Source organism: Tubulanus polymorphus, chromosome 7 (genome assembly GCF_964204645.1).
Source record: "Tubulanus polymorphus chromosome 7, tnTubPoly1.2, whole genome shotgun sequence".
Taxonomy (NCBI): Eukaryota; Metazoa; Nemertea; class Palaeonemertea; order Tubulaniformes; family Tubulanidae; genus Tubulanus; species Tubulanus polymorphus.
The window spans coordinates 18760032-18773493 of NC_134031.1; the positions used below are offsets into that span (position 1 = coordinate 18760032).

The 13462-nt window shown below is 41.2% G+C and overlaps 1 protein-coding gene across 2 annotated transcripts in view; it reads right to left on the minus strand.

Moving 5' to 3' along the window:
* Positions 1-13462, minus strand: part of LOC141908027 (discoidin domain-containing receptor 2-like) — a 94184-nt gene that overhangs the window by 18855 nt on the left and 61867 nt on the right. For both annotated transcript variants that reach the window (XM_074797806.1, XM_074797807.1), the window contains exons 5-6: positions 4885-5026; positions 1268-1357 (exon numbers count right to left, since the gene is read on the minus strand). In XM_074797806.1, the coding sequence (XP_074653907.1) occupies positions 1268-1357; positions 4885-5026 (232 nt within the window). The remainder of the gene's footprint in view (positions 1-1267; positions 1358-4884; positions 5027-13462) is intronic.

The following is a 13462-nucleotide window of genomic DNA, read 5'->3' on the forward strand; positions in this document are numbered from 1 at the left end:
AGTTGAATGTTGACCGTATTTAACCCTTTCAGTGCGTCTACACCGCAGTGCGGTGTATAAATCAGTGATGGATTTTGCTAGTACACCGCACTGCGGTGTATTGATGTAATTAGTAATTTGTAATTATCTCTATTGAAAAATGGCAGAAAGTGTCAAACATAGTGAAATACTAGTAACTAACACCGCGCCGCAGTGTAGACGCACTATAGTGGTATTCCCATTGTTCAACACACTAGGGTGGAATTTTTTAGAATTTTCAAATTTTCTCCAGCACTATAGGGTATTAATTAGTCAGCGCTGAAAGGGTTAAAGGTGGAATCCTTATAAAATCAGTTGATGAGGTGCTGAGTATCTGTGTCGGTAATTCCAGACCTCGTTTGACGGACAATGAATAGAGATAGCTGTAAACTTCCCGTCAAACATCAAACGCTACTCCGGAAGAAAAGAAAAACATACGAGAGAGCCCCAAATGAGGAGTGAGGAACGAGGATTGAGGAAGGAGGTTAGCCAAGCAACGCTTCAATCAGTGTGTGCAGTGAAGCTTACGCCGTAAGACATCACAATCTCATCAATACATTCACGACTCGAATACTAATATATCTATCACATCTACCGCGCACAAATAATTATCATTGCTCGAAACCTTTAGAGCTAGACCTGCTAATAGCTGTATGACTGTGAGAGCTGGTACCCTCTAAATACAGGCGACTGAAGCCATGAACCCTCAACCCACTAATAGCTGTATCACTGTAGGTCTTCAACCTCTGAACATTTTAACACAAATACCTGGGCCTTCCTTTAATTGAAAGCCACAACACACAGGGAAGAAAGTCACCATAGAAGAAAAATCCGGAAAATTAAAAGTTATACATCTGCCCGATGTTGTGAGCACCGAAGGCGCGAAGCAACCCCTGGGGGTTTTTGGGGTTTCCCCCCAAGAAAATTTTTGAAATTAAAAGCGTTTCCCTAGCACTTAAGAGCGATTGTTGTCCGGTATGCGGCGCTATTACGGCCACCGGGACCAATAAACCCTAACCCCCCTCACATTTTCTCATCGTTTTACGCTTTTCAGAAAATGACCTTGGACTTGAAAAATCCGGAATTCTGGATAAATCCGGAAAACTTTCCTCCCTGAACACAGTCCAAATGGAGTGACAGATTACATCTCCAGCGTGCTGAGAGCCACTCGAGGAGATAATTGTGTAGCTTTCTCAGTTTCATTCAACAGAGATGATAGAAAACCTTTCTGAGCTGGGATAATACTTACAGATTGTCCTTTTCTGTTATGAAATGTGATCCAATCTGTGTGTTTTTCACGTTTATATCGTAATAAATACTGCTCCGTATACTCTTGCCCCTGAAAAATACGAAATAACAAAAAATCTCTTTAAATACATCTCGAAATAACCTTAAAAAACTTCTTCGATCGACACTGTCAGCAAACACTTCAATCTTTACATAGGTTTATAATAGCTGCTGATTCTAGGGCCCACCCAGTTCCAAAAAATGTTTATTTGATTCAATTTCTTCCCGAGTTCGGTATATTTGAAATGGAGGAGTCAAACCATTCGATATTTAACTGGGTCCTCCGACAACCTTTACTCAATAAAACATACATCTAAGTCATTCACTGCGATATATAAGAAGTGATCAATTAGTGACCTTCCTCGTTAATGAAACAAATTTATTCTCAACGCACCATTGTGCTAAATGTCTCGAAAAATACTCATCACGCTAACGACCTCGGAGAGGCGCCCGGGTTCCCGATGGGGCAGTTATGTCCGGTGTTCGTAGATGAGACACGAGTCCAAACATTCACCCGGGGACCAGTACGCATCAGCCCGGGGACCAGTACGCTCACGTGGGGACATCTCTACAGTGATAAACACAGTCTCACGGGCGATATACCGAACCAACTCGTCTCCGCTCAACGATTAAAAACAATCAGAGATGAATTTCAACATCACGCGATGATTGCTGCTGCTGCTGCTTAATAAATAGAAACACGTCTTCTTTAACCCTTTACATCCGCAGTGCGCCTAGAAACCTGTTATTACAAGTTTTCAAACGTGAAATTGGTGTACTCTTCCTAGCAGGGTCACATCAATTCACATTTTTTCATCACTTCCTCACAATTGGTTTTTCACATTTTTCACCGGGATCTTTCACATTTTTAACATACATTTTCGGATATTTTTCACGCCAAAATACAATATCACGGTTTTTCATGGTTTCTAGAAGATTTCCATTTTTCGTCACAATCTTTTACATTTTTCACATCAACCCGACCATTGTCCTCGTGAAGTTCTAATTTGATACGCGGCTGAATTTCTCGGCCAGTAAAGGGTTAACGAGAGATCAAAGCGATTGAGGGGTGACATCACCGGAGACATTGATCTAACGACGCCGGCAAGATAACAGAGATGAGAGGATGCTAATTAGTCTCAGCAGCAGCAGCAGTCGTCGTCTACGATCAATTGAAATACATTACAAATTCATTTACGCTTTAAAAATTGAAAATAAAAACTGAATTTGAAATCAAAGGCTTCGACTGATTATCGGTTTTAAATTCTCGCTGATGGATTTCGATCTTATTTCCATTTGAATGATTTTCATCTTGTCTCTAATGAGACTATCCAGATCTCCCACCAGATGGCGCGTCAATCAGTTAGTCAGTCAGTCGTACTTTCATTTCAATCTATTTCACCATTATTTTAGCCTTCTACCGTATATTCACAATTCAGTCAAAATTTGATTTTAGCCAAATTTGGGATGAAATTGCCAAGACCTACTTCACACTAGTGCCACCTAGTGTCACAGTAGCGCCACCTTGCTAGCACAGTAATAATGATCGCAACCCAAAGTAAATTTTGTTCATATAAATTCTTTCCTCAAGGGTTGTTTATGTACATGAATGTAATTATCATACTCATAGAGGATGGTCACAATTACTCGAGGAATTTCATATCGGAGAGACAGAGAGAGAGAACGAGAGCTGGGAATTAATTAAACATGATCTAGAATTACACAGAATCATCGTAGAATTGAAATCTTATCCGATTCATATGATTTCTTTGATTTGTATTTTAGAACTCGGAACGCGTTCATTAAGGCTTCGTAGGGTTTATTTAGAGATGATCCATCGCAGTAACACTGTAGTGATGAATTATACCTGACCTGATTTCAATTTTACCCCGTGTCATTCTAAACCTGAAACTTTAGAGACGAAACCATAACTCGGATCTATCCAGTCGAATGTCCCTGTCATCAGTTCCACCGTCCTGGACAATAATTCAACTTCCAAGTTGCGTTATTATGATCCTTCATCACATCACCTCAACCCTCGATATATTGCAATCATCAGTTTTATAGATATTTCTAATTATCAATGACAAATTACGCTGGAATCAAGCTCTCCCTCCTTTCTCCCTCCTCTCTCTCACTCACTCTCTTTTCCCCCTTTCTTGTCTCCCTCTCTTCTCTCTTCCGCTCTCTTCTTTTTCTCTTCTCCTTCCTCTCCTCCTCTCCCTCTCCTCTCTTCCTCTGACTCCCTATTTCTCTTCTTTTCTTTCCGATCTCTCTCTCTCTTTCCTCTCCCTTTCATCTTACTCTCTTTTTCTCTTTTCTTCTCTTTCCTCTTCCCCCTCATCTCTCTCCTATGTTTATCTCTTCTCATCTCTCAACTCTCTCCCTCTCTCTCTTCCTCATTCTTTCCTCTCTCATTTCCCAGTACGAGACTAATTCGTGTTAAGCCTCATTAATTTTTCTATGACGGTTATAGTTGGCCAAATTTGTAGCGATTGAGGGGAATGAGTGAGGTGAATGAGGGTTCCTCATGAGTGTATATTGACACTCCTCAGCGCGTAGCTCACTTATACTGCAATGCTACTCGTATGTACATGATTATTCTTTGATGTCTTCGATGGTGCCGATGTTGCCATAGTTACCATATATATTAACAGCATTCTTTTTCTGTTTGCTCTGTTGGTCTCGCGGCGTCGGGCACGGCACCGCACGGCACGGACTCAAATGGACATTTATTTCGCGACGTGGCAGCGATGAGTGATGCTATTTTACAGCGGGGGAATTTTTGCCGACATACTCCACGACGATGTGTCCCGTGTTTCTCCTGCGAGATGTACCCTGGATCGCTAATCTCTAGATTATAGAATTAACAGATATCGCTTCGGTCTTAAAGGCTTAAAACGAAACGGTCGTAAACAATTTCGAGTTTCTAATCTCAAAATCATTAAAAACAACGACACAACTATCTGTTCAAAACATTGAACAAACTACCCTCACTATACATCGCTTCTATGGCATGTGAGTATGTTTACATTTTGCTTGAGGGTTTTATTTTATTTCTATGAAATAAATTCGAATGAATTGATGTCGAACAAAGTTTTTACAGATGCCTTGATTTTACCCTGATCTGTTAGAACCCTGGTCGTAGCGAACTGTGGCATTATAGCTTACTGTGGCAAGCAGGGATATCTGAGGATATCAGTCTAATCTGAGGTGAATTTAGTGAAATATGCCCAATTCTGAGTACCCTTTCAAGTATAGTACTCGGATCATTTATACAAGGGTATGCTCAATTTTGGGTAATGTAATAGCCTTACCACGCTCAAGAGCTTGGTAACCCCGAGCAAAGCCAAGAAAACAAAATGGCCGCCACTCATTTGAAGTTCAACCATGTTTGTTGTAATGAAAATCAACACATCTCATTTATCCGCAAAGGATACTCAAAATTGCGTACCCTATACTCATCAAGTACCATACCCAGAATTGGGTATATTTCCATAAATTTGACTTTGGTAAATATCTACTGTAGCCTAACAGTGGCAAGTGGATATTCTAATGTGTAGAAGTGACTGTTGTTACCTGGCCATTGCCGAAACGGCCCTGTGTTTCGACCATCGTGATCACCATCAATCGACCTAAATCAATTTCAAGCCATTCTTCCGACTTGACGTCTATCGTCGGTTTCGGGCACCAGGCGCCGCCGTTAATCTCCGTGCGAATTCTGAAATTATAAAAACATCGAGAATATTGTTAGAAATGAAATTCAGATCCCAGTTTTACAATCGTGACTCAAATCTAAAAGTGGTCGTAAATCGTAATAACCAAAACGAGCTTAGACTGGTCTCAAATTGTAAGATTGGCTGTAGAATGAAAATGAGCTTTGTGGACTGGTGAGTTTAGACTGAGTTAGTTTTACTAGAATAGACTGGTTTAATCTAAGCCTTAACTGGGCTACAACTGGCCCCTGAACTTTCTGGATTCAGTTGAACAGTAGCGTGAGGCTTACTAGGAGCGGCTGAAAGAAATTGATTAAATTCAGGCTTAAGTGATTTGAATATTGGATATTTTTATGTATTATGTTTTATCCCATGATGTATACTGATGCTCGAACAGATTTTTTAGACTTCAAGACGGGCGGGGAACGCATCAAGATTCCTACTCGAGGATGATGTAAGCAAACATTATTGTTGACACTGGAAAACATTAGCCCAGTTTGACAGGACATCCGGCTGTATTTCTACTACAAATAGATCGGCGCGCCGTTGGATAATTCTACGGAGACCCGACACACAGTGGCTCGATCTCAGATACCAGTCAGGAAATACACACCGGAAACTCCAGCTATTGCTGTTAGATACGAGATAAGCTACCACGACTGAAAACAACTTCCGTGCATCGTCGTCAAAGTGAATCGAACCTCATTCATGAAATAACCTAATAAAACTGGTCTTTGTTTCGTGTTGATTCGACTTCAAGGTTTTCGTTTATTCATCGTGTAGATTATTGGCAAATTGATATTTTCATCGATGATTTAGCGGAGACTCGAGATAAAGCTTAGCTCGACTACACTTAGAGGTCAGTTGCTTCAAATTGATGAAAAACCCATTTCAAAAACAGGATTGATGAGAGACCAGTGTATGACTGACTGACTGAATGCTATCGTCATGACCCTGGATCGATGAGAACCCAGTGAAACACTGACTGCTAACAAACACTTTTTAACCAGAGCCCAATACTGATGAAATACTAACTCATATCAATCTGATCAGTCTCAGTGACGAGTAGGTGATGTGTTAGCAGGAATCATCAATATTTTGCACCCATTCAGAGCAAACATGACACTGAAGTGCCTTCCCGTGAAAATATAGGTAACAGGAAACTATGTTCCGCAGTAAATACATTATTAAATATTTAACTACACTTGACATCTTCATGAGGTATCACTTAGCAACTGTAACTAGCAAGCTGCATCTATGCATCAATTCTCTCTATATTTGTTCAATTATCAGTTCTATCATATCCTATATTTGTAGAAAATCTAGTTGAAATGTTTCTAGGACGAGCAGTGTAACTGTGGACAGTCAGCGAACTGAGGGCGTTTCGGCGAACTGAGGGCGTTTCGGCGACTCGAGTTCAAATATGCCGAGCACGATCACGTTTTGCGTCGTATTACCATCATAATTCACCAGATGGCGTTGACAGGGATACTCGATACTCATCGTAGAGATGATTGGAAACTGTCAATTACATCGAAAATAAACGCGCGAATCCGTCATATATAATGATATATCGGTGATATCATAAAAACCTAGCTCTCTATCTCTCTCTCTCTCTCCGCGCTTGGTCCATGAGTCCGAACTCTACACTCAATTATTCTACGGTTTATTATCAGCGCTCATGCGGTTATTAGCTTTTTGTCGCGGTATTTTTCGCGATGTCGGCTGCGAATACGGACAGGTAAACGTCGACCGATTGATCGAGACGCAGGATTTCAGTGAGGTGCGAGATGGAAATCGCTGGACCATAAAATCAACAGAAACCAATCATCCCCCCAACTCAATCAAAATTAAGTTCATTTTCAACTAAATTTTACCTTTTTTAAGCTTTTTAACGTTTTTTCTGCAAATTTTATAAATCTTGTCTGTTGATAAGGATAGATTTCAATTGAATCTGAGAAGAAATCATCGTTGTCGAAATATATACTAGCGCCACCTGGTAGATCCTCACTTGCGTCATCATTGTTCGTCACCTTTACGGAAAGGTTACTGGAACGCCTGACCCCAAGAAACCGGACACCGAAACAGAATATACCGAGATTCGGATTATAACATTTTGTTCTTAAAAATACGATACGCAATTTCAGCAGTTCTAAAAAAACAAGCTCCGTTCATTAAATCGATAGTTATTTCCTTCGATGTCTTGAACGTCGAACAGTCAATGAATGAACGCTATACAAATCGGTTTGTAACATACGTAAATCAGAGGTATTTATCTCGTAACGCTCGCAGCACGCACCGAGTATCGAAATACTGGTAAAAAAAACTGTCGATATCACGAGAAAAACCCAGTGTGAAACACGACAATTCACTGTGTGCAGTATCATAATACTGTATTCATCAGAGAGGGGGGAGAGAAAAGGGGGAGAGAGAAAGAGGAGGGAGAGGGAGAGAGAGTCTGGTAAATAGTGAATACAATCAGTTCGCCTTTAGGGGGTTCCATTGATCAGGAACATTTCTCTCAATTGATAATAGAATAAATGTACATATATATATATGCTATGTATTAGGTATGGCGGCAATTACATCAAATATGCATAGTTCAGGCTACTGACTACACATGAATGTCGACTAGACTAGTGACTACACATGAATGTCGACTAGACTAGTGACTACACATGAATGTCGACTAGACTAGTGACTACACATGAATGTCGACTAGACTAGTGACTACACATGAATGTCGACTAGACTAGTGACTACACATGAATGTCGACTAGACTAGTGACTACACATGAATGTCGACTAGACTAGTGACTACACATGAATGTCGACTAGACTAGTGACTACACATGAATGTCGACTAGACTAGTGACTACACATGAATGTCGACTACACTAGTGACTACACATGAATGTCGACTAGACTAGTGACTACACATGAATGTCGACTACACTAGTGACTACACATGAATGTCGACTAGACTAGTGACTACACATGAATGTCGACTAGACTAGTGACTACACATGAATGTCGACTAGACTAGTGACTACACATGAATGTCGACTAGACTAGTGACTACACATGAATGTCGACTACACTAGTGACTACACATGAATGTCGACTACACTAGTGACTACACATGAATGTCGACTAGACTAGTGACTACACATGAATGTCGACTAGACTAGTGACTACACATAAATGTCAACTAGACTAGTGACTACACATGAATGTCGACTAGACTAGTGACTACACATGAATGTCGACTAGACTAGTGACTACATAAGAGTCGACTCACTAGAATACTAGAACAGTAAAGAAGAGTCAATCAATGGCTGAATAATATCATTGCTGACTACACGAGTAACCTCAATGATTGCAAATGTTGGTTTTTTAATGTACAGGGGTTGAATATTTGAATATTGGACTCTACGCGCTAGACATCGATTTGGAGTCAATTTACTGGCTGTAGGAGTCAAATAATCGTGCAAGGTAGAATTCATTGCCTTCAGGATCCGGTCCCACAGTTGTGGGTTAGAGTTAACTCTGAGTTAAGATTAGTTCATTTTCGATGTTTTAACTCGGGGTCAAATCTTAACTGACAACTGTGGAACTGGGTCCAGGAGTCATATACAGATGATAGTCAACTGACTACACCGAATACACACTGCGAGACATCAATATACGAAAAGATGCCTCCACACCTAGCGGTTTACGATTACCAGTAACCGGCAAATAATTTCCATCTAAAATAACAAATTGACTAATAATATATAAACTAGGGGCTAATCTTCCCATCAGTGAAACGAGATACCACTTCCATTATTTAGAACAAGACTTCACTCAGCATTCATAACTCAATAGTCAAAGAGTCTATGATTAGCGCCAATTACTAAATGATTTTAACATTATTTGATAATGGTGATTCATACGTAAAAGAGCTCTCGCCGAAAAAACTTCCCCCTGATTTCTAATTGTTATCGCCGACGGCAACGCGAGATCAGGCGGAACTGCGTCGGTAAATAGCTGAACTTTCCTGACGACTAGTTCAACGAATTTACGTCAATTTAAAAATGTCCACGGGGACCGGCGGAAAATTGGTGCGAACGAAAACCTAATTACATCAATTGTCGGCAACAAGTTCGCAGAAAGTGACTCCGAGAATTCTGAACACGTTGTTAAAATATCGTCGTACTTCAATTTCTGCTAGAAATCTCAGCTTTATCTAGAAACTGACCTTGAGACTTCGGATTATCTTAGAACTCATTACAGTGGAACTGGATCCATAACCAAATCAAACCCACGCAACTGTGGATCTGGATCCAGAGTTAAATTAAACCCACGCAACTGTGTATCTGCATCTAGAGTCAAACCCACACAACGATGGAACTGGGTCCAGAGTCAAGTCAAACCCACACCACTGTGGAACTGGATCCCGAGTCAAATTAAACCCACACAACTGTGGAACTGGATCCAGAGTTAAATCAAACCCACACAACTGTGGATCTGGATCTTGAGTCAAATTGAACCCACACTGCGGAACTAGGTCAGATACATCGATGGCAAGTATTTAGATTATTCAACGAGACTCTTGTACAATTGTTGGTTTAATGATGAACATGTAGTTTTTGCCGTTGGCGCTGCCGAGTCTGGGCAGAATTCATGATTTCCCAAGTCACTAATTACGCAACTGTCTTACAGGCTGCGAGCCTCTTCACCACAACTCATCGCGTAACAAATTGATTGAAGTAAAGAGTAAAAGAGCGGAGTCAAGGCGAAGAATTTTTTCCCGATCTCATAAGTGGTCACTGCGCACGGAACAGAAACGAGCGCCGGTTTCATGCGGACACTAGCTTATCTTCGCTTAGAAAATGAGACCAAAACATAGAGAAGAGAGAAGAAAAATCGGAGTTGAGAAAAAGAACACACGAAAAAAACCGAATGTGCATTTTAGACGATAGATCCGAGCACAGACAGATTCGAGAAGATGGATTTGCTGAAAGCTGTCAGTTTCAGATCCTAACGTTGACTGTAATCTGATGCATTATTATTAATAGGATTCAGCGACTCGTACGTACATTAACAGCGGATCGATGGCGCCACTGTATGACAGCCGTTGAAACAGTTTCTATCGTAAAAATCATTCAAATTGCGAGTTGATCACACTTCAGTTTTATCGGCGAATTTGACAAGTCTGTCGCTTCGAGTCGAAATCGAAAATATATACGGCATCGGTTTTTTATATAGTCTGCTACAAGAGGACGAAATATCTCCACAACTACGCCTGCAGGTGACTAGAAACTGGTCATTGGAAAAGTAGTCATCTCTATTTTGGTTCCGAACACGCAACACTGGCTAGCCCACCAGATGGCGTGATGAGCAATAGGGTGTCCATTGTCAAAATTACTTCATTGTCAATGAACTTTGAACTGGATTCAAAGATTTCAGAATCCATAGAATGCTTGATTGCCACAGTAGCACTGCGGGTACCCCATTATTAAGTAATCAACACAAGAGTTTTACAGTATAACCATATATTCTGGAGAATTCATCCAAGGATGTTCATAGTTTAGAGCTAGAAACCCCTGGAGTAATCCAGCACATACCAGCAAGTGGGGTAGAGGATTATGTGGTGCTGAAGTGGAGAGTTGATATCACTGATAACATTGATCACCACACTATCTCCACAACTGACCGGAATGTATTAACATTTAAACCGAATAGTGATTTATCATCTGCGAGGATTATCTCTGATAGAAATGATAGTTGACAGCGACTCAGTGATATAGAGATAGAGAGAGAGGGTCTCACACGCAAGAAACATAGATATTTAATCACTATAAAGATTGATGTTGGTATCTGATGACACCAGTTGCTCAGTGACGAAAAATATGATCTTTGTCAAGATGATGAATCGATCAATTAGGAGACTGAAATACTGAGAAGCACTAGCCGGTGGCTCCATATATACACCGCAAGGGAGTGTAGCTCCAGTGGGTGGCTCCATATGAACAACTCATGTGAGTTTAGCTCTAGTAGGTGGCTTCACATGAACAGCTCGAGTGAGTGCAGCTCCAAGGGGTGGCTCCACATGAACAGCTCAAGTGAGTGCAGCTCCAAGGGGTGGCTCCACACGAACAGCTCAAGTGAGTGGCTCCACCGCATGAGCAGCACCAGCGGATGGCTCCATATGATCTTCCTATTGACTCGACTGAATGAGAACCACTTTTATATAACTACGTCAAACAGAGCTGAACAAACTGTAAACGCAGCGAGATCCATTCAAACGACGTCTGCCCTTCACAATATCGGCTTTTTCAAAAAATCATTATCACAGTTTTATTTTCCATGTACTGCAATATAATGACTGAAGTTTGGGTTGTTTAATGCAGACACCCCCCACTCTCCACTCAAATATGAGCCTGCCATATTCCTGCCTGGGAGGGACTAACGTGGTTATTTACCGATAGGTGGCAGGATTTGAAAAGATTCTCATTTCTAACTACAGGTGGTTGAGACGAGTCTAGACTTCGCTCTGAGACCAAAAAAGGCGGATTTCAATGATTTTTCAACGATTGTCATGGAATATAAAATATCATCGGTTAGCGACATTTCACGGCGGGTAAATTAAATCAAATACGTTGAGTAGTCATCAAGCTAACGATATCAGAGTGAGAATGATTGGATTTCGGGGTAAGCTCGTCAGCGACGAGAGAGAGCGCCGAGATGTGCACATCGTAAATGATGTCTTTTACATCTCATCGTTATTGATGCCAATATCCGCAGGGATTCAGAGAGAGGAGAAAGTGAGAGAGAGGAGAGAGAGGAGAGGGAGAGATAGGAGAGAGTGAGAGGAGAGGAGAGAGAGGATAGGTAGGAGAGAGGAGAGAGAGGAGAGATAGGAGGGAGAGAGGGAGAGAGGAGAGATAGGAGAGAAGAGAGGAGAGAAGAAAGAGGAGAGTGATGATAGGTAGGAGAGAGGATAGGTAGGAGAGAGGATAGGTAGGAGAGAGGAGAGATAGGAGAGAGGGAGAGAGAGGAGAGATAGGAGAGAAGAGAGGAGAGGAGATAGAGAGAGGGAGAGAGGAGAGAGAATTGAATTCTTGTACAAGTAAGATTGTATTTCAGAAATCAGACAAAGACAGAACGAGTACGGAATACTAAGTTTATTGATAACTAACATAACACGTGAACCTTCAACAGCTCTCAGATGGAAGCACACACGAGAAAACCGAAGATTTGAGCATTTAAACTTAGAGAATGAGAAAAGATGCATGGCAGAAATACTGAGTCAATGAAACCAGACCGTCCCACTAACTCGAGGCCTGGTTCATTGATTCGAAACGTACCGTGTAAATAGATGATTTTATGAATTGAAGCTTCGTGGTATCTCTCAATTATTGTATACTTAGTTATTGTCAATAGCCTGTGTATAGATAATGGCGAATAAAATGAGTTGTGAAGAGTCTGGGGGGCGACAGGAAGCTGAGTCAGTAAACTGTAATTACAGGTGTCACAATAAAGAGGTGTCAGAAATGTTGTTCACACGTGATTCCGATGGTGCTTCATAACATCGAGCAAAAACATGACCACAACATAATATAACAAGCCACCACAGTTGAAACAACTGAGTCATCCCTCACACTAGAGCGAGAGAGAGAGAGAGATGGAGGGGAGAGAACTACCGAGCTGAATATTAAATAACCACTTGACTACAAGGTCGGTTTGACTGCTTTTAGGTGATAATTCAACTTGTATAGAAGTGCGACTAATTTACTGACAACTGTGGAACATAGTCATCAATTCAATTCAAATATGGTCCTAAATCGTGCTATATGATGTTAGATCGATTATACAACCAGACTGCGGCTTAGACTGGTCTTCAATCTAAGCCTGACATCGCGGCTGAGTCCAGAGTCCTGAGTGCTGAGTACCTTGGATCCGGTAGATGATGAACCTATCTTTATGCGGGTCATCGAGGATGGAAGCCCTGCATTCACTGATATTAGGTGCCTCAGACCAGTTACATCTAACGTTTATTCCTCTGAAACTCATTATCAAACACCTCCATCTATAACTGAGTCGTTTCATGAGAGATGTTTCTTCCTGCATCGATTAAAACTCTTATGATCTGAAGACATCATAAATCGTCGCTATAATTATTAACGAAACGTGGATCAAACTCCGACCGAATGTGGATCAAACGAAATCATCTTTTTCCACTCGTAATAAAACGACGTCAGCGTTGGTAGTTGAACCCGGATCTCGGGGTCGACGGGACCGCCGAGTTGAACCGGAATCTCGGGGTCGCCGGGCCGAGATATCTCACAGAATCAACTTTACATCAAAGATTCTACCGTCGTTGAATCGTTGTTCCGTGTAAAATTCAGCGGCGAGATTCGTCTCGGCGATCGTTGATCGATGCCTGTCCGTCAAAA